Raw genomic sequence first — 26,627 nt, 5'->3', positions numbered from 1 at the left:
ATCCATAACATATATATGACCACAACTTCACATACATGCAGTTGAGTATAACAACTTGGTCCAAAATAAACTAAAAATAGATCATTTGGACATTCATATTTTCCCATGGAATAATCCTGTCATATCCAAGTTTGTCTTCGAACAAGTCAATGTTCAGTGTTTTTCCTAACTTGCATAAAATTAATATGGTAATCACATACAACACAGAGAAACTTTGGAGGGACAAATTTCCAAAGCTGAAGCAGAATATATTCTCTTCAACAAAACAAATCAGCAAAGGTATTGAATTTTAAAAGGAATTAATTGCACTTTGACTGTATTTATATAATTAGTACTACATCATGGCTTTTAAATCCACAGACCATTTAGGAGGTAGAGCATAGATGCACAGCACCAGCATGCAGGAAGAGCATAGCATCAAATCCACACTCCAAAAGTATGCAAAATATACTTCATCCCTAGGTAGAACCAGCTTTGCTTGCCAGTTATAAAGGGTAGGGAGCATAGCCACACCCACTTAAACAAATCTAGTGCTGTCCTTGGTGCTACTATACACTCGAGTCCTTGCTCTCTCTAAGCTCCTTATGCACTTTCTCCATGCATGGCCAGGCAAAGTCTAATATTTAACGAGTTCCAAAGGAATAGCCGTGTCAGTCTGTTTTCAGCAAAACAAAGAGAGTTCTATGGCACCTTAAAGACTAACTGATGAAAGACTAAAGACTGCATGCATCTGACAAAGTGGGTTTCTGCCCACGAAAGCTTATGCCCAAGTAAATTTGTTAGCCTTTAAGGTGCCACAGAACTCTAATATTTAAGCATTTCATAAAATGTGGGAGGTAGAAAATTCAGAGTGGGTAGGCTTGTACTTTGAGCCCTTATTTCTGAAGAGATGAAATTATGTTTCTGAATGCATCACCTTTAAATGCATGGGGATCAAAGTCCTCTTTGTCCAAGATCTAGTTTGGTCTCAAAGCAGGAAGTGTTATCCTTCTTTGGGGAGAGGTTTCCTACCTCTTCAGAGCTTTCTAGCAATTTGAGATATCAGATGGCAAGAATCTGCCTTCCCCCCACCCTCTGCTCTGGGCTGAATCTAGGAAGGATTGGAGAAATGAGACAGAGGAACACTCCCAGAACATAATATCTAGGGTGCTTCCTTCCTGCTTTGACTGATCGTAAGAGTTCCAATCTACCTGAAGGAGACCCTCTTAGAGAGGTGAAAAACAAGTAGGTGCCCATGAGGGCCAGAAGGCAGGACTAAGCTCTGCTCCATTTCTCTGCTTTAGTCATAGTATCTTCCATTTTAGACACGTCACAGCCTGGTATTTGCCCAAGGAGGAAATAGTATTCTGTAGAGTACTATTGAACACAATCGAACTGGTCATAGATGAAAAACTGTATATTGAGCACACAGTATGCCTACCCTGATGTAGGCATAGATTTTGCTGGGCATTAGTAAACTTCCATATGGCTTGATTTGAGTGCAAAGTTAAACTGAAAAAAAGAGTGTGACAGGCTGTGTGCTCAGACTGTTTTCAGGCTAGTTAAGGTAAGTGGGAACGCCCTGAATAGATAAGCTTGAAACGTAGGTAAGGTGAGGACATAAGCGATTGGTTCTTACACAATCTGAAAAGCGATTGGTCCTTACATGATCCATACAACATTGAAACCAATTAGTTATAAGAAGCATAGATGTTAGTAGCCAGAAAAAATGCATATAAACTGGATAGTGTGACAAGATTGCGAATTATGATATCACCTTGTACTTAAACCCCCTACATCTGGGCCTGTCCAATATGTACTGTTACGTGTATAATGAAGTAATCTGAATGACAAGCAGGAATTGAACTGAATTTTTTGATCTCATAAAACTGTATAAAGTTTTCTCCCAGAACTGGATGAGGTGTTCTGGATAAGTTGAGTGGAAAAGGTCTCCAAGGGAGTCCCAACACCTCAGATGATTGATTGAGAAAGGTCTTGCTTACCAAAGAAGATTAGTCTTGAACCATATAGATTTCACCAAAGCTTTCAACTGTATCGATAGATATTTGCTATGGAAGATCTTGTGAAAATATGGGCTTCCTAGAATGATACTGGCAGTAGCTAAGATGCAGTATGAAGGTTCAAAATTCTGTGTAAAGACAGAAAGTGCAGAGACCAAATGGTTTGATATTGTCTTTGGAGTGAGACGGGGATGCATCTTCTCACCTCTTCTCCTCTGCACTGTGATAGATTATGAGATACAAAAAGCAACATCAAAGGAAGATACAGGAATTATGTGGAGTAGATGAAAATGTCAAGATCTCAATTTTGCAGATGACACTGTTCTGTTGGACACAGATGATGATGTCAGGAAAAAGGCCATTGACAATGTCAAATGTGAGGCCACCAAAGTAAGATTAAGAATCAGCTCAAAGATAGCAAAAGTCGTGAACACTGAAAGAGGAGTCAGCAATGATGGTGAATATGTGATCGATAGTAAGGAATACGGCCTGGTTAACGAATTTTTAAATTGTGGAAGCATAGTTTAGTGCTAATGGCCAACTCTATAAGGAGATGGAAGTAAGAATTGGGAAGGGAAGTGGTTCCTTTCCGAGACTGGCAAATATCTGAGAAAACCAGGAGATCCACACAAAAACCAAGATAAAGTTGTATAATGCCATTGTGATCCCAACATTGTTATATGGTCCTGAAACTTGATAAATGCTAGAAACCCACACAGGAAACTTAATGCATTCCATCAGAGATGCTTGCAAAGAATACTTGATCTCCAATCATAGAATAAAGTAACAAATGTTGATGTGTTACAAAGGACTGGCCGGCAGACTGTAGAGACAATGATTGGAAAAAAAGGCTGAAATGGTTTGGATATGTTGTACGGATGTCAAAAAACTGCATTCCTAGACAATCCTATTACCAGGTGAAAAACAGAAGAGAGGATGACAATAGATGACTTATAAGAAAACCTCTGAGAAAGATGCCACTGTCATGAAAACCGGCTATAACATAGCAAGAAACTTGGCATTAGCCAGATGGAGGTGGAAAGAGTGGGTTGCTTCATGTGTCAGAAAGCACAAAAGCATCTAATAAAATAAATTAATTTTTTTAATTTAAATAAAATCTGGTCTCTCCTCCTTCTCAGGGGAGAGTTAAGATCTCATAGGGCAAAAGGAGCCAGCCACAGAGGACCGATTACACAGTTGCAGAAGCACCTTAGTGTGCTGCAGTGATCCTTGGAGCTATTGTACTATGTTAGAGGGGTCCCACTAGGAGTCAAAAGCACAGCAACTTCTGGGGCATGAGAGGAGTTGGAGCTACCACAAAAATGTAGCTGGTAGGTTCCTTGCAGAAATTTACTTTAGCTCATTTTTTTTTACTGTAAACAGAGAAATCAGGCAGAAACTTCATCATTATGACTCTTCCTGTCTCTGATGGATTCATTAATGCCTCACAGGCTCCTTGTGTGCCTGCAGAAGTTGCTTATTTTAGAGTTAATCTAATTTACTAAAGGCTGAAGGCATACTCTCCTTTAGCACAGTCACCAAAGCTCAGAATCCTCATCTGTTTCAATGCTCTTAACTGGGAAATATTTCCTCTGTGCCCATATTTGAAGAACATACTTTGTCTTTTGACTGCCTACTTTTCTGCCCATTTCTTCAGATCAGATGGTCAGATTCTTGCCTTAGGAAATAGATTGCAGGCAGAAATTGTTTTACATATGCAGGCTGGATAGTCCTGCATGTGCCAAATTTCTGCAGAAAACCTTTCCTCTATGCCAGTGGAACACTGACATTATGCATCTCCTTATGCTTGATTATGCCACATGAAACTTACCAACCAGAATCGTATTGAACAAATGGAAATAATTAATTCCACAGAAACATCTTGCTACTATACAAACTCAGTTATATAGTCCCAAATACATGAGAAACTCATTAAGATGTCTGTGGGCATCATACATTGTAGAACAGGGAAGTATTGCCCACTCACTCAGTATGCAGCCAATCCAGTAGCCAGTGGAATAAAGGGCAAACGAAGAAAAAGTACTTCCAATACCACAAGCTTAATTGAAATGAACAACAAGACAAAAAGGCATAACTACAACTGAACATCAGAGTGAGTGATGCCTTTTGATGTGGGACAAAAACAACATTCTTTGTATTTGTTTTCCAGACAAATGTCTCTGACTGCATGGGGCATGTGCACATCTTGTAAATTAAATAATCATTTGCTGTACCACAGTCCTTCTAGGAATACAGATTGTAATAGAGTTGTACATGATTGTAGACCGTGGAATTTCAGCTAAGCTGGGCCTACTTATAAAATTAAACTACCAAATTAATAAGTGCATATTACAGAATATGTGAAATGATGGCTGGAGTCCCTTTTGAAAAGGGGTGATTGTTTCTCATTGCAACACACCCATGCTGTCTTTCTATTCTCAAAGTATGTCTGGTATTTCATTAAGATAACTGTTTATTAATTGCCTCTCTGTCTGGACCATTTTCCCTAATGAATTTATCCTCTGGGAGTAACGCATCTATGCAGTAAACAGAAATGTGTTAAATGCAGTGCATGCTAGACCTCCACGGCTCCAGACCTCTCAAAATTCCTTATGATCAAAGCTAATGGCTGGATGCCACCCCAGGTATTGCTCAACTTAATCACAACAACCCCAATACTCCTTTGTTTGAAGGGTGGAACACTGAAACTAAAGAACAAATCTAGGTGGCTAGCACCTTTTCACTAATTAAAGCACATGGGTCTCTCCCTCTTGTATTGTTTTCTGGAATTCCTGTGTTTACTCATGTAAATTACCAAAATACTTTGAAAAACATTGGATTTAAGAATATAAAAGAGAAGCAATGGATATAAGCAGGCAAGCAAGTTTCAAGAGAAGAAGAATCACTCTTGACAAGAAACTGAGAAGAACTACCATCTTGCCCAGCTGCCTTCTGAGACCACGGATCCAGGCTCTCGGGGAAGCTGCTAAGAAACCATCACCGCCTCTTGCCTGCATTGGTGAGGATAATTGCTTTTGCAACTAAAATATACTGGACTTTTGGTTTGGGGGCTCATTTTATATGTTTATAAGTATAGTAATTAAAGCCTTTCTGTCACTATCGAACGAGAGTCATGTCAATTCCTGAGCACACTAATAGCAGATCCCAGTCTGTGAGTTAACAATGATCCAGCATAACACCCTGCCATTGCCTCAGATTTCCCTTCTTGAGGTTCTCAAAAACTGCACCCAGATTCTTGAAGTCAAACAACACCCCTTCTTCACATCTGGTTTATTCAAATAACATCACATTTCCAACATCAGCTTAAATTAAAACAAGTCTTTCTCCAACTCTACAGTTCATTCAGCCACTTGTTAGACTGAACATTTCCTTCCTGTAACCCAGGTCCTGCTGCCTGGCCTTTCTTTAAATCTCTTCCTCATAAGGCTCTTGCTCCTCGCCATTAGTACCTCCAACCAGGCCTTTGCATCTGGCTGGTGTAGAGAGGCCCCTCCCTAGTCCTCTCTGACCCTCCAAGTCCTGCAGGCAGCACACCATGTTCTCCTTCCTCAGAGGTCTGTCTGAGCCAAACTGAGCCAAGCAGACTCCCTCAAAGCCCATCACTCGAGGAGGCAACTAACAAGGCACAAATAAAGCTGAGTCCACCTCCCTTAAATGGGTAGCCAGCCTGTGACATAGATCAATATCATGATTTTCAAACATCATACTACAAAGCCTACAAATGCCTGTTTGCTAAACTCTTTTTGAAATAAACCCCAAACTATATATGTCCTTTTAATCTGCTGAAGTATTGGTTTTTGTCAATCTCTACCTGCATGTCCCTTCTCCATGTCTCAGAAGCTGCGTTCCCTAACAGCATAGGTCAGTATTATACCACAAGTCACCTCCCATATAAGTAGGGTTGGAAGGATTAGGTTTTTATTGGTGTCAGTAAGCGTAAATTTTGCCATGCACACACAAACCAATGAAAAATATTTTCATCCATGATAATATAAATTTACAGATGTTGCTTGAGGTCTTACTAAAATTTAATGTAAGGATATTTACTTTGTATATATTGAAATGTGATGTTGACAATTTGTGTTTTAACAATTATAAAACTTCAACTTTTTTAATCTCAATGTCTACTGTCATTAAATAATTGTCTGACCCTCCCTCATTGTCAGACCTCCAATAACTGTGAAAGTGCAAATCAATAAAAATAAAAAATAAATGCTTAAAAACTCATAATTTTGAGGAACTGTGAACATTTAAAATCAATAAAAATATTAAAAATACTTAAAAATAAACATTGATATCGGTCAAAATTATAAAAAATAAAAATTGAATTCTGCCAAGCCTACATGTAAGGGTATGTGTTAGTTATGTGATTTCTTTCTCTGTGTACTTCATTATAGTGTTGCTAAAGTCCAGATTCTGAATATTGCCAGCTGGGTGGATGGAGACAGATTGTGGACATCTGACTCAAATGGAATAGTACTTACCCTTGGGGTATTTCCTCTGAAATCATTGTGACTACTTGTGGAGTACGGTGATACTAAATGTGACTAAAAGTATTTATCAGAATCTGGTCCGGAATCAAGAGTATCTGTTTCAGGAAACAACACAGTGGACTCCACATAGGTTACTGAGCCATAACTGAGAAAATGGAATTTTGAAGTTCAGTAACTGCATAATCAGTGGCAACTTAATTAGAAAAGTGTCTAATTTAATTTTCCTTTATTAAGAAAAAGTAAAAATGTTATCACTTGTGTTCCAGAGTATAATTGAAAGCCTACAAATTATGTGTATATTTCAAATATTTTACTATTACTTACTTGTGAAATACACTTTAATAAAAACTTTATTACCAAACACTGCCTCTTTTTAATATTTACAATATTGTTAATATAAATAGTTTTTAGAGAATCAAAAGGTAAATCTAGATTATAATTATTTATCTCGAGATATAATCTAAATAATTGTATCTCACTTATTGGATCTTGTAGAATTTTGTTAGTTTATTTTTATTTTTTATATTTTTTATATATTTATTTATATATTTATTTTTTATGGTTTTTATTTTTTACACCCAGCAATACTTTCTTGTCTTTATACGAAAGATGTAAATATCAGAATCTGATTTACACTGAAGTCATTTGTTTTTTCCAATAAAAATGCAAACATTAATACCTCCTTGTGATTTTTCTTACTTCTTTGATGAATTCTTTACTAAAACAAAGCACTTATAGCCCTAACATAACATTATGCCATAGAATGGGTATTGTACTGAACTAAGATTTTTATGCACCTTTTTACAACTGAGAAAGGAATTTTAATCTTAATAGATGTTTTCTATTCAAAGATGCTTTCATTCCATTGATTTGCTGAAAAAATTGAACAATAACAGCATTTTTGGGACAGCATTTTGAGGTAGAAAGTAACATTTTTATGGAAACTCTGCTTCAGGCTAATACATGTGTTCATCTGTCAATTCACATCAGAGAGAGACACTACAGTTTGAAATTATAATGACTTAGTCCCTAGAGTCCTCATTTGGCCAAAACATATTGTATTGACTCATGCTTACCTATTTATACAACTGATGTAAACCTCTAAAAGCTACACTTTAAACCATAATTATTAGATTTATTTAATTGAACTTATAATTAGTAGGTTGAATTAAAAATTGGGCACGTAATTAATGTATTTAAAAGAATGCTCTCAACATGCAATATTTTTCTCTTTCTATAAAGAGAAAGTCGTCCGTAATAAATAGGTAACTTCAATTTTTGGGGAAGATTGGGAGATGGATGGGATGGGACATGACTGGACTTGTGCAAGAGGTCTCACAGCCACAATCCCCTTGGACAATAGCTTAGCAATTCTTAGCTGATCACTGGTGGACAGCATGCTATGAAGCACGAAAGTAGCTCATTAGGAAGAGAATAAAAGTATAAAAACAGATCCTGGCATTTTACACTGTATTTGGACAGCACATAGCAGGAAGTATTGATCCTGCTAGAAGCCTCTAATTCTACCATAATACAAACCATAAATCATCTTTATCACCTGGTGGTGTGGGGAAAGCCTATTTCACTCTACACCCTTCATGCTTACAACAATTTTATTAATAACATATTTTCTTTCTTTCTTTCTTTTGGTGTGGCCCTATCTTGTCAAGTTTTTCAGAATCATATTGTACATTGTCAGGCGGGATATATTTGCAGAATTTCAATCAAATGGCACAAATCTTCAAAGAGCAGACAGCAGTACATTAAAGGAACTGAAGAATGAGTTACTGCAAGAGATGATGATGGATGTAAGTTGCTCTTTTTCAGAGTATTGTCATTGTTTTGAGATGAAAATAATTAGTGTAGGAGGTCGCATTCTCTACTAGAGTTAGTGTTATGCATGACGAGGCTGGCATGACAAACTGAACCATGATTCACTGAAGCAACACTACAAACAATTCAAACAATACACTAAACTTCTAAATAGACACAAAAAAAGTATTATCCTTTCATAACATGTGGACTGAATTGTTAAATTAACAATGAAGTCCAAATAAAGTTTTAAACTAAAAGCTATTGAACAAAGACGTTTGAAGGTAAAAGTTTCCACTGTTCACTTCAGAATTAAATTAAAACTAAACTTAGGCAAACACACAGTAAGAACCAATTCACAGCTTCACTCAGAATCACAATGAAGGCTCTTGAAGTTTTTAAAAAATAGATAACGTTTTAAACCTAAAGAATATATTTTTATTATTGTTATTCTTGGGTAACTATGGTTTATAGTTCTGGCCAGGAGCAAAAGGAGAAACGCAAAATATTATGAGGAAGGCTGTTCTTGTATTGCCCTATCACAAGGAAGAAGAATAAAAAACCAACAAAAAATCCATTCTTGTGAGAGTTACAGACTGAACATCTGAGATGTTTGGATATTTTAGGTAGATTTAGAATAAGCATTAGCATTCTGGAGTTGTCCAATGGGAAAATAACAGAACTGGGAATTAGCAGACCTAGATTCTATGCTCAGTGTTGTCAGTGACTCACTGTATGATCTCTCTGTGACTTAGTTTCCCCAACTGTACTATGGGGATAATACAATTACCTACCTAATTAATTAGTGTTTGGAAGCCCTTTGAAGTTTTAGACACCCATGATGCTGTAGACAGAATGTTATAAGGAGAAGGAACAGGATAATACGTATTTCATAGCAATCCATCTAAAATGTTAACAACATGCTAATCAGTAGGAACCATCAGCATAACCCCATAATCTCTTTAAAATACCATATATAACTTTAGACAATAGAAATCGAGGCACACAAAAATAAGATAATACATATTCAGGATTCCTCCCACCCCCCAAATTCTGATGTTTTCCGGAGCTTTTAAAAAATGTCTTGATTTGTTCATTGTGAAAAAGCTTTCATGTTCGCTGAAAGCTAACACACACATATTCATCCACCCCTACAAACACTGTCTCTGACAATAACCACAGCCAAGATGAAAGTCTCACCAGAAAAACTGAAATGCTAAAGTTATTATGCAAAGGAAATCTAAGAAACTAATACTCATCGGGAATCAGTGTACTATTCTGAAACTCTGGGCAGACTCTATTCTCAGTTACTGCTGGGCAATCCAGAGAATTTGTAGTTGGAATGGTGCAAAGTGGGAGCAAAATTTGGAGGGAGGGGGAGTTTCCTACAAAGGAGAGGCCACAGGAAGCACTGGAAGCCAGGAGGACACATAAAGGGTGGATGCTAATCTGAACCAGTAAAAACTATGTACATAAACTATATTATCCAATGTACATAATGTAAATGTTGCCTTTTATATATTTTCTATGTTTCCTATTTTGCTGTATCATTTCTACCAACTGCACCTGAGAAAGTGAGCTAAGGCTCACGAAAGCTTATGCCTACTGAAATTAAAATTGTTAGTCTTTAAAGTGCTACAGAACTCAAGTTGTTTTTGCAGTAATTATATTGGTAATCCATAAATATTTCTTAAATAATCAATTCAGTCACATTCAAATTTGAAACAAATTTTAAATCACTCTTCTGCCTATAATTCATAACTACATAAATATATATATTACCTAGTAATTACAATACATTTAGAGTATTTTAATAAAAATGTCATAATTAGTTGTCCAAGTAGATGCAAATAATTCATTATTTTTTCATTATTCTCCCCTCCCACAGCCTCCAGGGACTTTCCCTTTTCCTGAACCCATAAGCATCTCCTCATCAGTTCCCACTTACTTCACCTCTGCTCCTTCTACAGTTCTTCATTCCCCTCTCCTAGGCCTGGTGGCTGCAGCAGGGCCCCTTTCCCTGGCAGGAGATGGCAGCTTCAGGCACTCTTCACTCCCTCTGCCCCTTCCAAGCCAGGTGCTGTGGGGAGGGCAGGGGAAGAAGCAGAGGCACCATCCTGTATGTGTTTCTCACAAAAAGGACCAGGGAGGAGGGTGTGGAGACATAATGGACTACCTGTTCTTCGCTCCCTCTTTCCCCCTCCCCTGGTGTGAGAACACTGTGAAGGAGTGGAGGTGAGAGTCTCTGCTTTCAGCAAAGCTAGGGGATGGAGCTTTTCATGTCATTGTGAAATGGGCTTCAACAGTCTATGAAATCTCACTACTTGTAACAAAATAGCTAGATTTGGTAATGCTAACATAAGAAAAAATTCCCCTCTACCATGTACACCAGAGCAGTTCACTTTTGGTTGCACGTCCTGTTGCATGAGGACATTTTTCTATTACAAAAAAGGGTGATATTGATACTTTTTATTTAAATCAATAGCAGGAAGCAAGGCAGGAGGGGTCTGAGGAAGTTCTTACGCAGAAGCTCTGCAGTAGCAGAGAGACAGTATGGAAAAATCTGCTTTTCTTATTCTAAATGAGTTCCTTGTTCAGTGTTAGAAGAAAGTGACTGATTTTTTCCCCCCTATTGTCACATGACAAAAAGAGGGGAGACGCATTCAACCAAATGTTTTACCAATGAATAAATCAGATAAGGAATATTACATTTTCCCATTGTAAACTAAGTGGAAAACACAGCAAATGTAATAAATATATATTATATATTACAATTCTGGACTATTTAATTGTAGCCATAATGTAACAATGTGTAGAAGTAGGAACTTCATTGGTAACAGCATATCTTATAGTACTGTCACAGACCCAACTGAGCCTATGGGTGTTGCATGAAGTGAGCTAGTCTAATTTCAGTAGTCTAATAAATGCCTAACTCAGGATGGCCTGCCTGGGCCTGTCATGCCACAAAATAAATCAAAAGTCTCTCCCTGACCTAAATGCAAAGTAAACTCTGAATTAGGTTCTAGTCAGGATTGGCTTTTTGAGCTAAGGCAGAGGGAGAATCCTTCCTCCCTCTCCTCTCCTGGCTTCACCCAGAACTGCCATCTGACAGAAGCAGCCAGCCCTTTTTATCTGGCCTGCAGAGCTCTCACTGGCCTCTGCCTGCTCCCAGTCCTTCTAGCCCCTGGAGGACAAAGACTCATTGGTTCCACCAGCAGCTGAGCTTTGGAGGCCTTTCTAGACAACTTCTGAAAATCCAAACTCTTCTGCCCTTCTTTTCTTAAAGGGCTGTTTCCTAGGGCAGGGTGCACCAAGATAGCAAGGTATCCAGTAGGGGGCAGCAGATGCCTAGGACATCACAGGCAACTAAAAATGTTTTAGGCTTAGAGCAGCAGAACTACACAACACTCTACCACACCACACCATTAACACAGATGGGTGAAAGAACCATTTTTGATTATCCATGTCCACAACCAATCCACAACCACACATTTATCAGCCTACACAAAGGTAATTTCAGTACAGATAAGACTTGACATTACAATAAAAATCCAATTTCTATTTTTCATGCCACCATGCCAATGTCTTTTAATACTGGTATCACCCAATAAAATATCATTTCTCTGAAATAATAGTTCAAGCTGGGACTATGAAAAAGGCAACTTTAAAGCTCTAGTATTTATTGCAATCTGTAGCAGGGCATGCTCTCTTCCTGCATTCTTGCACCACAGAAACTGCTCAGACTCCATTTGATTAGGTATCCACACCATGCAGTTTATTTAAATTCCCTCTACCAATATCTTTAAAGTTCCATGTGGAAGTACTATTTACAGTGTCCCTTGTATTGTCAGCCCTCTCCCCAAGGCCAAATAAGTGGGGGGCGGGGGGAGGCTTGTTTACCACTCACTGAATTTGCGCTAAGCTAGCCCTACTTCTCCACCCAGCACTCCCTTCCTTGCCTTTTTATCAGTCCTCGGTTCATTGGCTAATTAGCTCTCCAGCACCCCCAGATTGCCAGCCTGATTAGATGAAATTACATCCCAATATCCAATCAGACAGCTCTGGGTGACCTAAGAAGTGCTCACCTGCTAGCTCCCAGCACTGTTACACAGTCAAATGCAAATTGTAAACCAGTTTAAAAGGAACAAAAGGCTGTGGCTGCATGCATCCTAAAGGGTCGTTAAGGTGTTTAATTATTCTGTTTGCAGGACCATTCCATTAAAGTCAAGAGAGAAATTTGTTCACTACTAAAGAATTATGGTTGACGGTGAAGGGAGCTGTAGCAAACATAAACAACAAGCTATGGCAAATAAAATACAAATGGGAAAATGAATAGGGTGTAGGCATGGGAAAAAGAGCTACAAGACCGAAGGGAACTATCTACAAACAGAAATATATTTTACCTGACATCATCTTGTGATAATCGCCTTTGTAAATCCTCTTTTTCTCTCTGTTTATTCTCATTCCCTTCCTCAGTTTGATCATCTTGGGTCTTTTCATCATCTCCTGACTCTTTGTTTTCCTCCTTATCAGAGTTTTCTGTCACCTCTTGTCCTTCCCCCTTTTCATTAACTTGTTCTTTCTTCACTTTTTCCTCAAGCTCCTGCTCCTCCTCCTCCTCCTCAGGAAATATCTCCTCATGCTCATCCCCTTCCTGCCCTCCCTCTTTTTTCCCCTCTATAGCCCTTGACCTTCTGAAGTCAACACAAATTGAGGAAGGCATGCAAACAAAAAAGAAGACAAAGTGAGTTAGGGTTGTAAAGAAAAAGCATGCATGCAAGCACACAAAAAGAAATTCAAAAGAAAAGAAATAAACTAGAGGAGAAAATGTAGTGATTGATAAAAGCATGCTGGCCAACTTCCAGCATAGGCTAGACAAAGATCAAGATGCAATCACTTCTTCAGGACAGTCTGTAATGCACACATTGTGTACACAAAGTTACATGCTATAAGTCACTTATGCAAAAAGGTACATAAACACATAGAATGCACAGTTCTGTGTTCCAGGCATTATCAGTCATGCAGAATGAGAGATACTTAAACCTACTCTTTTTAAAAAAACATCATTTCTCTTGGGAGGGAAAATTTCCAAGAATTAAATACCAGTTCCAAGTACATCTGCCTGTGAAATTATTATTTAGGGCCCAATCTTGCATTCTTTGCGTGTCCAAACTCCCACTGAGTTTGATTGGTGTTTTGGGTGTTCAAGTAATGGAAGGTGAACCCATTTCTACTTTCAGATACACTGTGCAATTCTTACTGAAGACTAGACAATGAGAGTTGCATAGCAATATATCTAGAGTAGAACTGGATCCAGTATCTGTATAAGCACTTTACAAGAGGTTTTAAAAGTCTGGCACTTCAAGCATAGAAATTGTGGAGATACAGCAGATCATTCTCAGCTCTAGTTTATAAAGTATGTTGTAATGTCTCTGAGACTGCTGGCAAGTTTTTTGTAAATAAAATGATCCTTTCAACTGTGTTTAATATTTTTTGAGAATCTTTTTTTCAAAAGATGCAAATGTAAGTGTAAAAAAAAGGCCTCATCTCAAGATGCGAAAGTTTGAACCCTAGAAAATCTCTCTACTGACTTACAAAAAATATACCTTGCATAAGGAATCAAAAGAGCATTAGAAACACAATAAACTAAAACCAGTATTTTGGAAAGCCCTGTAAGTTTTATTAATATTATATATGGTAAAGGTTAACAAAATATTCAAATACTCTCATGAGGAAAGTATTCTGTACCTTAAAATAAGTATGCAAATGAATAACTTCCCAGTCCCTGTTACTCACCTTATTTTCTTGTTCCCTCTCAGTCGTTCTGATTGGACAGACATGTAGCTTGTGCTGCTGAAACGAGAAGCACTGCTTGTCCTCGATACAGCTGACACATCACTTACATCACTGTCTGAAGACTTATTGGAAACATTGTCTGAGCCTCGCTGAGGATCCCGTCCTGACCGATACTATAAAAACCGAATGACAAAGATATAAACGTTGTCAGTGAGACCACCATAAATAAGATGTTAGGTCTTCCCTATAACAGTATGTTAATTGATTCCATCACCAAATCCTGCCTGCATTTTTACAACAAAGTTCTTAATTGGTCATGTTGTATTGAATACAAATCTTGGTTTTGTATATCTCATTTATCTACTACCCAACTCAAGATATTACATTAAGGTCCTTACCATGGGCCATATGTTTGGTAACTTGTACAACACCTTTCATTTGAGAATTTTCAAGGGCTTTGCAAACTTTAATGAAAACTCCCGACACCACTTTGAAGTATTTAATTATTATATCTGTTTTACAGATGGGTAGAGTCATAGAAAAGATAAATAAATTGCCCAAGCTTGTTCAGATAGCAAAAAGCATTGCTGGGGATAGAACTCACATTCTAACTGCTAAATAACACTGGTACTCTAGGGAACTATACTTTATCTTCAAACGAATTTTTAACAAATATTAACTCTTCTTTACTTAAAATAAATGGAAAGATGAGATTATTATACTAAAACTGGGAACAAAATTGTAATGGCACAACTGCAAACCTAAGCTGCAAAACTATTTAAGTTGGGAATTTTAAAAGATTTTAAGGGAGCTAGTGGCCAGATTTTAAAAGATTTTTTAAGCACACAAGGATGCAGATGAACATTTACATACCTTTAAAAACCTGGGCCTGAGCATTTAACTTGCATTGACTTTCAAGATCACACAGAAAACTTGTGATAAAGCTAGGAACTGAACCTGAGTTTCCTGAAGTCCAGATCACCGCATAATCTGCTAAATCAGCCTTCCCACACTGCTAGCTATGCAAGGCTGTGACATAAATGCCATGGTATAGCCTCAAATCTACATTAGGCGTAATCTGTATGATTCTTAAATATGACAAAACTGGTTCAGATAAAAGTAAAGATGTTTTGTGAAACTTAGGATGCAGAACCAAAGATAGGAACAGTAACTACCCACATAAATTCCAGGCTTCACCTGTTCTGTCCCATCAGACTTTATGGGGGAAGTTCTATGTAGTTAGCCATAAGCTTGCAAGAACACCATGCACTTGAATGTCACAGCATTTATTGACTTGTGTTGTAGCCAAACAATCAAACTTTTTTACCTGATAGAATAAAATAAATTCCTCTTTACTGGCAAATCCCAGTGGAAATAGAAATATGACAACTAAGCAACTGTTCAGATCTTCAGAGTTACAGGAACACATCATATTAGGAGAATCTATTTATTTTAGAGATTGTTAAAATAGGGAATGTAAAACACATTCACATAATAAAGGTGAATATAAAAATGGTACATTCTTACTAAGCAGATTTCTTCTCTGTGTACATTTAATCATATCTATTTATATCTGCTCCATTTGATTTCCCTTAGCCATCAAGACCCAATGTAGCTATACTATAGTGAAGTAAATTGGATTATATTTTGGAATTTAAATAATCAACAGAGTTGTTAACTAAATTCCAATTCCAGGATATTTAATTACTTTGCATGCATTAACACAAGTTGACTAATAGATCCCATATTAAGCTTGCATCATCAGCAGGAAAAAAAGTATAAATGAACAAATGAGAATGGCATTAAGTGTCAAGCAGTGCCAGAATTTTGAGAGTCACTTTACAGTGTATAATTGCACTTCAAAAATGTTTTTAAAAACTGTATTAAGATCATTTAACTTTTTGTGGCAGCCATAATCAAGCCAGAAAGAAGCGTAAAGTGAACAATGGGACATTCAGGTAACAGGGCTGCAGACAACATCTAGCAAACCATTCAATACTTTCAACTTTCTATAATTTGGTGTACCCTCCAATCCATTGCTCAGAGGCATCAAAAAGAGTTGCTCTGGTTCTGTTCCCTGGCTATCAGCCCAATTTATCAGGGTGCTCATGAAGGTCTAAACAATGGCAGGCTTTAAGCATCTGGCAACGGAAGAGAAAGTAGTGAGGACGTTCACCCCAACCTTGTGCAGCCAGTATAAGGGCTGCCCAGAACTGCAGCCCCCCATCCCTCTTAGATACTCTGGGAAGTACTGTACTTTTCTGAAGCAGAATGTTCTCTGATATTCTACCCTGGTGGTGATGCTTTGCAGCACTCCTAGCACAGAGCTGTGCCTAAATGCCACAATTCAACTGTAGTATTTTTTCTGTGTTTGTCGTTATTTTTTTAATAAAATCCCTTAAAAAGTTTATGAGCTACACTGTGACAGCTCTATGGCACTTACACGCACATGCACACGCACACACGCACACACACACACACACACACACGTATGCACATAAAGAGCAAAAGATAGACAGATATTAAATAGGCCCCAAATGTTCATATCCCTTTTTCAAAAGGATTGTAAATCCTCAATTATCTTTTATCATTTGTTATTTCAATAGCTAATAACTGCTCCTGTAATGCATTAAGGTATAAATTTATAATTGATGCAAGCATATAAGTCCCACTACTGTTTATTTTATTTATTTTGATTTATAACAATATATATTAAAAAGTTCCTGTTTAGGGATATTTGCAAAAAAATAAAAGTATTATTGCTATAATCCATTGATATTACATCATGGGGATTATTTTTTAAAACAATTAGCCTTTACAGCATACAAGATCTTTAAGCATAGAAAAGAAAAAGCTACTGTCTAAAATTTATCCCCATGAGTCATCAATAAGTCTTGATCATGAACTGGCTCCATAGGTTTGGAAAGTCAGGAGTTTAATTAAACCCTCTGCAGAATTTCTGCATATTAGGTGCTCAAATGCACTTGTTCTCTGACTTTCATTAAAATTCTTGAAGTGCCCAAAAGTGCTATCTTCTGGAGGTCACTGATTGTCACATCTTGCATTCCTAACATGTTCTTGTGTTGCTCCATCATACCCTTAGCAACTGTGCCAATATCTCCAATAATCGCTGAGGTTATCTTTGTTCTAGTTTTCCATAATCTTTTCATGGCAAGTTCTTCATATATGGCTATCTTCTCTTTTTGTTTCTTTTTATGTTTCTATCTGCTGCTATTTCAATATCAATTACCATGGTCTTGTTTCTCTTCTTTTTAGCAACATCCATGTCCAGCCAGTTTGACTGCACTGTTCAATCTGAGACAATTGCCAGATCAAATAAAATTTTACACTTTTAATTCTCTAGATGACTTTCAATTTGGTGGTTGTAATACTACCTGGTTTGTTTAAATCTATACTTGCCATAGAGGTTCCAATGCAGAAACTTGGCAATCTCATTGTGTCCTAGCCAGGCTTTTGCAGGTGCTCAGCACCTGCTCCACCATCTCTTTCTTTCCGGAAAACATTATGAAGTTTGGGAAGCAGTTCTATCGATCAATTTTGTTTCAAATGTAATGAAGCCTTAAGGACTGTTCTTGTGTACTCATAATGAGGCTCTCTGTCTCTCTTTTCAGGAATCCTTCTACAAGCCATAAGTTAGTTAATCTTTGATATAATGGGTTTGCTTTCTCTCCACCAGTGTCTGTGCACTGATTAATTGTGTAAATCTTTTAAGTCTTTCTTTGGTGGTTTACTTTTTCCTTTCTTTTATGCTTTCTTGGGCTGCAGGCTTGACCATCACTTGTTATCATGGCCAAATGATCTTTTATTTTGGCTGATTCCTCATATATTTTGATGTCATAGTCTTCATTGTCAAATGCTTCCTCCATAGATAGCAGATTTTTTCCTCCATCAAGTAGTCAGATGTACATCCTGCCCACATCTTGATTGAAATTCATTATTTTATGCATCACCAAGAGCTTTCTTATTGGATGTCAAATTTTGTTCTTCTCTTCTTTCCACCTCCTCACTCCAGCAGTGTACCATACTATCAGAAATTGTCCACACATTAATGGTTGGGATCAAGTTCTTTGAATTGAGTTCTGTCCTTAGAGAAGTTCTCTTCTTCACTTCTTCTTTGACTTCTTTATGTTATGACTTAGACAGTTCCTTGATTCCACATATTTGTGGGTGTCATGCTGAGAGATATCTTTGATAGTACCTTTGTTAACTTGTATGCCATCTCATTGTACCAGTTTGCTCCTCTTTATAGATGCTGACACACAGTTAGACAAGCCAACCCACAGTTTTATATCTTCACCAAACTTGTATACAGTAGTCATCAATCTCTAGCTCCTATTGTGACCATCCATATAGTTTCCGATCATCCATATATAAAAAATACTGTTGTTGCTCTTTGCTGATACGATAACCACAATTCTTCTCCTGGAGCATCCATATCAGCAGCAGCATTACTACCATGACCAGCATTGGTGATAAGGAATTCCCGTTATTATTATTTATTACTATTATTAATTATTCATATTGCAGGGCCTTGGAGCCTAGTCATGGATCAGGACATCCCTGTGCTAGGCACCTACAAACGCAGAACAAAATGGGGCTTACCTACATGCACTGAAAGCAGAATATATCCCATAGCTTTATTTTTTCTGCCACTGATGGTTATGAAAACTAACTTTTTGTCTTAGAAGTCCTTACAAATTTTTTGGAAGGAATCTACTGCAAATACCTAATTAGACATTTTCCTAAACAAAATAACTTTATTGCTTCTAGCTAGAGTTGAGCAAATCATGGATTTTTTTATTTGGAGGCTGAAATGAAAAATTCAAAAAAGTTTCAGTTTGGATAAAATGTTTTTTCTTGACAAAATTTGAAACTGAAAAAATAATGGTTTTGAGTTAAACGAAATATTTTGTTTGATACAAGGATTTTTTTCCAATTTTTTTTGTTTCCTTTTTGGTTGGTTTTCAGGTGTTTTCCACCCCTTTATAATTAGGTAAATTGTGAAACAAAATGCCATTTTGAAATTAAAAGTGAAAATGTTTTTTTTTTTGTTTTTTTTTGGAAATGTCAAAATGAAACATTTTGAGATTTCCTAAATTTTATTTTCCAGGTTTTTTTATTTTTCTGCTGAAACTATTCAGTGAATTTCACATGAATCTGTGACTAGTTTAGGTACTCCAAAAATACATTTTCCTGTGAATTTATTATTTGCCAATTTTTTTGCCTAATTCGGTTTCTATCTTTCTAAAATATTTAAATGACTAGTGCACAATGAGAATCAAGAACAGCAATAATTTTAATTTTAAACTGAGACTTCTTTTGAATATAAGAGCATTCAAGGAAACCATAATCTGATCTCTCTTCTCTTAATCATATTTTTGTTCAAATTATGTTAAAAATAACACTCTGCTCTTGTATTTTATGTATGTGTTAATCCCAATAACATATTTTATGATTGGGTTAGAACATACATAAATTAAAAGAGGATAAACTTTTATCATTATAGGGTAATGTGGATTTGGGATGAAGGATGTTTTTAGCAGAAATAACATTTTGTACCCTCTATGAAAGTCTTAATATACAATACCTCTTTCACTAAAAAAGGCAAAGTATCAGTAAGAGGTCCCACTACATAGTCACACATATCCCCGTGAATTTAAGATATCAATATCTCTAAATTGCCTACCACAGTAATAGCTAGACTCTGAAACTTCACTGTCTCCCTGGACCAAATTCAAATGCCTCAACCTGACCTTCAAGGTATGCACAGATCTGCTCTGAGTTACTGTTCAGCCTTTGCTTTCTCATAGTACTGAACTAAAAAATTATGCTCTTCTGCTAACTTCATTTTTCAGCAATCTACTTCTGCTCTTGTATCTGACCTCTTGATAAAGACAAGTATTATAGCAGTAAATGTGTTGCATGTTAGGGTTTAAAGGCTTGATCTGAACTACTGAAGTCAATAGAAGTGTTGCCGTTGACTTGAGGGAGCAGTATAGGGAGCCCTAAATGCACTATAATTCAATACAGAGAAGCTTCCAAAGTGCCACTCTGTACTATGCCTAGACATTAAATTAGTCCTTCAGTTTTATAGTAATGGTAAAAAAAAAAAAAAAGATAGGCAACATTTTTTCTCATGTTGTGTAGCCTTATTTTAAATTTATATATTTGCATAATTCAAGTCAATTTTTGTGAGGTTTTAGATATTAGCCTGAAGATGCCAAATTAAAGCATTCCTTCATCCACAACTTCCCATTCACCTTGTTCAGAATCTTCTCAAGGTGTTTTTTAAAAACTGTTTTTACTTTATGGATTACAAGTACGGTAGTGACCTTTAGAAGAATACTGTGTCCAGTTTTGGGTGCCACACTTTAGGAAAGTTGTGGACAAATTGGACAGAGTCTAGAGGTAAGCAGCAAAAATGACAAAAGGTTTTAGAAAACCTGACCTATGAGAAAGATTTAAAAAATTGGATATGTGTAATCTTGAGAAAAAAGTCTGAGGGGGAACCTAGTAGCATTGAAATATGTTAAGGGCTGCTATAAAGAGCATAGTGAACAATTGTTATTCATGCTCACTGAAGATAGGACAAGAAGCAATGGGCTTAATCTTTAGAAAGAGAGATTTAAGCTAGATACTAGCAAAATGTTTCCAACTATAAGGACAATTAAACACTGGAATAGGCTTCCAAGGGAGGTTGTGGAATCCCCATCAGGTTAGACAAACACCTTTCAGGGATGGTCTAGGTTTACTTGGGCTAGCCTCAGTGCAGAGGGCTGGACTAAATGACCTTCCAGCCCCATATTTCTATAATTTACAAGAAGTTTTCATGTCTTGATATCTGAGAGACATTAGTTATTTCCTATCTCAATCAGAGGAAGGGATTGTGTATCTCCGACATGTTGTGGGAACTGCTGTTAAGCACTGACTTGTTATCTCTTTATTTATTTAGGAAGTTTGAATGGGTTTACAAATCATTGCCATGTAAATATTAGAGACAAAATGATCATCAAATATTGAAAGAAGCAGTTATTTACTTTCCTTCTGTTGGAAGTAGAAATCTTTTAAAAAATGTATTACTTAGGTTAACATTTTCAAAAGGACCTAGATGAATTAGGTGTCTAAGTCCCACTGACTTTCAATTAGATTTAGGCTGCTTATACATTTAGATGCATTTGAAAACGTTACCATTTGTAAGATACATGCAAAGCTGCCAAGGCAACCAAGCTCTTCTGTCATTTCAGTTTCAGCTATTGCAACTTTGTTGCAAATAAGAGGGCTGACGAAGAATTACTCCTGATATGCCTGTCAGAAACCAGTATAACACTTCATGGTTACACTAATAATAAGTACTGTATCCAACAACAAGCTTTTGTGGTCTCTTAAAATCCTATCCTCTGTGGGAGAGAAAGAATCCATAAAAGGTTATAACAAACTGGTATTGAAGAACTTTTGTGATATCTGATTTCTTTGCATTGGCAAGGGAATATTTTTCTGTAGTGACAAATCTTACAAGAGCATCACATCTGAAAAAGAAAGTTATTCTGTTTTCTTCTATTACAATGGGCTTTTAAGTGCAAACACAAACTCTGATTGATCTACAAACCACCATTATATAAGCAATTGATCGTGTGAAAATCTGAAACCTTCTTACACTCATTTCTTGAAGTTAACTATCCTGGAGCACCCTTCACGCAGCTAAAGAAATTGCTATTGCAGAGGTTTAATATAGCATTACTGACCTTCCAGGTTGAACTAGAAAATTCAGCTGCCAGATAATCACTCAACTCCCAGGCAATTGAAATTTGCAGAGATTTCCAACTCCCTTCCAATTTTACTAGTATAGTTTCTTTCTCATGTTCTTGTCATCAGTTTTCATTTGTTAGCATTTATATTGGGACATACTGATCTGGTCAATTCTACTTTCTTACTAATTGATCAATCTATTGTGGAATTGTTGCAGACCACAGTACAATGCTCCACCATACCAATATTAAGGAACAGTCCCAACCTTTTTAGGGCTTTATGCTTGCTAAATTTGTCTGTGACTGCAGAATCCACAGAAGCTCCATGAGCAGCCTGAGCTCAGCAATTGCAGGGTCTGCTTCTTGATGTGAAGGGGAACTTGCAGACCAGTTTACAGCCTCAAGGGGCTGTGCAACTTTCAGCTGCAATACAGCACTGTAATTATTCTCATTGGATTGTTGTTTTTTATCTAATACCTTGATAATATCTGCACCACACAGCAAGCCAATAAAATAAATACAAATGACAATAGTGATAAATAGCAATACTACTACTACTATTACTTTTATATTGCACCATTCACCACAAAAGATTCTAAACCACTTTACAAACATATACAGATAAGGGATACATATATAAGATACATATTTGTTTGTATACTATATACTCACAAAGTACATGCAAAAAGTATACATATACACTGCACATATAACTTATATCTATTTTAATATAAAATATTTTCAGCTACACATTTTAAGAAGGGATATGGAAATAAAAATATTAAAGATGTGTAATGTGGCTCATTTAATTTGGGACCTTAGCTAAAATTTTCAAATGGGGATGCTTAAATGGGCACCTAAATCCATATTTAGACATCTAAATAAGTGACCTGATTTTCAGAGGTTCTGAGCACCCCCAGGTCCTATTAACATCAATGGTAACATAATGTGCTAAGCCACTCTGAAAATAAAATCACTAATTTAGATGCCAATAGAAGCTTCCCAACTAAACAAATCCAGTGTGTGAATATAACACCCAGCCACTAGGAAAACATACTATTCTATTTCAAAGGCCCTTGTGCATTCTCATTTGGGGTTTGGAGCCTAGGACTTATCAGTTCTGCTCTCTCTCATAAATCAGAGAGGTGTATAAGTATTATGTGTAAGATTATCTTGTATGAGAGGTCCTAAACCAAGAGGGAGGTCTAAGGAATATGCTTCCATTACCTGATGTAGGCTATCTTGTGGAGAACATCCCCGTGCCAAATTTGGGAGCAACTGAAACCTGAGTACTGAGAAAGAGCAAGTGAGTCAGGAAGCTGAGGGAGAAACTGCAAGCTCAGCAGCTGATACTGAAGCCACTCCTGGTACACTGTCTGAGGAGAAGAGCAAACCTAGAGGGAAGTAGTCTGGAGGCAAGCCAGAAAAGCACCATCTGCTTCAGATATGCAAGCAGATGGCGCAGTTCTTTAAGGACTTCCTGGATGCAAATGGCAATGTGAAACAAAGATATAACAGCACTAGAAAGGACTCTCAGATTACATTAAGCAGAAGATCCAAAGCCTAGAGATAGCTCCTAAAGTGGGAGAGGAGTAGGAAGACTCTCAAGAGGTATTCAGGGCCCTTAGTGAGTTTGAGAATTAACTTGTCAACACCCAAATATATCTGCTCACAGTCAGTTTCAGGACCCTGAGTAGTCTCTTGCCCCAGCTGTTCATTAGAGGTCAGCAAATAATGGATATTTTAGTTTGCTGGCAGTTTCAAAAAAACTGAAAACAAAAATTCATTTTGGGTCAAACCAAAAATGACATTTTTTTGGAATTTATCAATCAAAAAGTTGAAAAAAATGTCATGTCAAAACTAATTGACATGTTTCAATATTACTGACATGAAAATTTTTTAGTTGAAACTTTTTGACTTTCAGGCATTTTGATGAAAGCAAATAAAAGATTCACAAAACATCTGGAGCAGGAGGAGGTGGTGGCACCGCTGCTGCCGCCTCCCTCTACATATATTAACCCAGTCATTCATTGTGACGTTCATTATAATAATGAATAGTCATTGGGGCAGGGAAAAAGAGGGAGAATGACTCTACAGACTGATAGTTAGGCACTCATCTAGTATGAGTGAAATCCAAGTTCAGATCTTTGCTCCAAAAACTATTTAATTATTGATAAAAAGTGGAACAGCCACAAGAGAAAAGATTGGGAAAGCCCCATACAAGAACATCCAACAGTCAGGGCGCTCTTCTGCAATGGGAAACGGCCAAGTTTAAATCCCTTCTCAACAAGGGGAAGAAAGGATACCTGAATTTAGGTTTCCCACATCCCAGGGAATTAGCAAACCACTGGGCTACAGCTTATATGGGAAAAGATGGTGGCACCATTGCCTCGACTTTCTCTTGCCATTTTGGGACTCCCTTGCTTGCTTTTGTCAAAGTGCTTGAAAGTTAAAACTAATTTTTAAGAGTCAAAATGAAACAAAAAACATTTTGTTTTGACATTTTGTTTGTTTCTACTTTTTCAGTTTGGCTAAAAAAGTATTCAGGGAACTCAAAATAAATTTGCAAATAAAAAATAGTCTGAGGAGGAAATATTCTGGGGAAATAGTCTGCAAATAGTTCTGGTTGACCTTAAAATGCATTTTCTGGAGAATAAACTATTTGATCACCAGAACTGTCCCAGCTCAACTGTTCATTTCCAAAAGATATGAACAAAAATAAAAGACAATCCCTAATTCCAGCTGTACAAGCACCTGTACTTGCCAAGAAGAAATCTAAACTCTCTGGCCCTAATATAGATCTCATTCACAAGCAGTTTTTCACCCGTTTAACTTCACAGACATCGATGGAGTTGCTCCTTTAGACATCACAGTGACTTAAACAAAACCAGGCCTTATGGGTTTTGAGAGGAAGAGGTTACTGAGAATATTCTCTTGAGATTTGAAAAGTTAGAACATAGTTTCCAAGAGAGGAATGGACGTTATTTTAATTCTCCTGCTCACTAGAAAGGTATACATTGCAATGGATAAAAGACAGAGGATTCAGAGAAAGATAAAGGACACATAAAGCCAGAAACTTGCTGGCAGTATGTCAGCAATTTCCAGATACTTTTCAGGAGGACAGAAAACCCAAAAAGATATAGCTGTTTTTCCACACAGATGTGTGAACCTGACTGAGGATGTCATAGACCATATTGACCAAGGAAGCACCATATCTCACCAAAATCTACTTCCAGTTCCACTCAGACCCACAATGAATCGGAAGACGACTGCTAGCTAAAACCATCAAGATAGCCGTAACTAGACTGAATGAGAAATCCAACAGTGAAGATCTCCTTCAGGACATGATCACTCATAAAAATAAGAGATGTAAGCAAGGTATGGACCCATTGGCCTTAGTCCATTTGTAGTACAAGTGTTGTGTCATGAGGCTGTAATATACCCTCTTTAAAGGATTAAAGTGACTAATTTATGCTATATACCAAGGAAAGAACCTGAAATTTATAACAAGGGTTCTCATGCTGGAGATTAAGGTGGAAAGGCATCCTTTAATGGTCTTGCTTGACTCTGGTAGCCCACTTGAGGCAGAATGGATTGAAATATGGGACTTAACCCAGGTGAAAATGTTATTGCTTACTGTATGAATGGAAACCAGCAGATAATCCCTGATCTGCCCTGTGAGTGGACTTTAGGATACTGCAAGATCTGTTGATTCCAGCATGGTGGGGACATGCTCACAGATACACCAGGAAAAGCTTCCTTATATCCAGGATAAAATTAACAAATTCTGAGTAGAAGGAAAGAACAAGAAAGAAAAAAAAAAAAAAAACTGAGCCCGGACAAAGCGGGGGATGAACAGATAGGAGCTTCAGAAGAAGAATTCTTTATGGAGTAGCAAGAGGTAGAAGACTTTGCACCCTCTGTCCAACCAGCCTTTCCCAAATTAAAAATTAATGAAGAAAGGCAGGAGAAAAGGAAAAGAAACAAAACTCTTTCTTGGAGCTATTTGGAACAGGTGGCATATCAATTTTCCCTTTCATACTCCTGGCCCATTTCCTGGCTTGTCAACTGCTAGTTAAGAGAGATTGGATAGTCTGCCATCTAATTTCACTTACAAAATTGATGACTTACAAATAAATGTGGCATTCTGTTTATTCATCAAGTGAAGCTCTTAGAGTGCCTGATGAACTTTTGCCCCAGAAGATAATTCTTCAACCTGCGCAGCATCCTTTTAATTGACACATATTAATTTTTTGACTCAAACATAACTGGTCTCTGGAAGTAATTGTTTCTGTTTAAAGGAGTTGATAAGCAGTTCTTTATTCTTCTGGGACAACAATGTCCCAAATACTATTGGAAATGTATCATCCTGGACACAGAATTAGCTGCTAAAAATCTGAGTTGTTCAAGCCATGACAATCACACACAAGCTGTTCTCCTAGGTCTGAAAGTCAATTCACAGTCCACAATCTACTTCACTTTATTAGATTTTGCTTCCAGAACAGATCTTCTAAGGGAATTGCAATGGTGGAAAATGTGGGCTATATTGTCTAATTCAACTAAAAAATCCCTGACCCTCTTTTGGTCTGTTGTTTAATGGCTGGGTTAAGATTTTACATTTGTGATTTAACTTTCCCATTATGTATCCCAAGTACTTTACCTCCTGGTGAGCCCAAGCACACACATTAGGGTTTATTGTCAAGCCCACCACTGAGATATTTTCTGGCACAATCTGTGGT

The 26,627-nt window shown here is 37.1% G+C and overlaps 1 protein-coding gene across 17 annotated transcripts in view; it reads right to left on the bottom strand.

Moving 5' to 3' along the window:
- Positions 1-26,627, bottom strand: part of RIMS2 (regulating synaptic membrane exocytosis 2) — a 738,692-nt gene that overhangs the window by 70,992 nt on the left and 641,073 nt on the right. For 6 of the 17 annotated variants that reach the window (XM_067537355.1, XM_067537357.1, XM_067537356.1 and 3 more), the window contains one exon: positions 14,123-14,295. The exons of 10 other annotated variants lie outside the window; for them this stretch is intronic. In XM_067537355.1, the coding sequence (XP_067393456.1) occupies positions 14,123-14,295 (173 nt within the window). Of the gene's footprint in view, positions 1-14,122; positions 14,296-26,627 lie in introns of those variants that run through there. One more of the 17 variants, XM_067537373.1, reaches the window with a different exon arrangement.

Source organism: Emydura macquarii, unplaced genomic scaffold (genome assembly GCF_026122565.2).
Source record: "Emydura macquarii macquarii isolate MOO-44397 ecotype Brisbane River unplaced genomic scaffold, CSIRO-AGI_Emac_v2 contig_383, whole genome shotgun sequence".
NCBI lineage: Eukaryota > Metazoa > Chordata > Testudines > Chelidae > Emydura > Emydura macquarii.
Note: the sequence above shows the minus strand (reverse complement) of the source record. Positions and strands in the feature narration are given on the sequence as shown.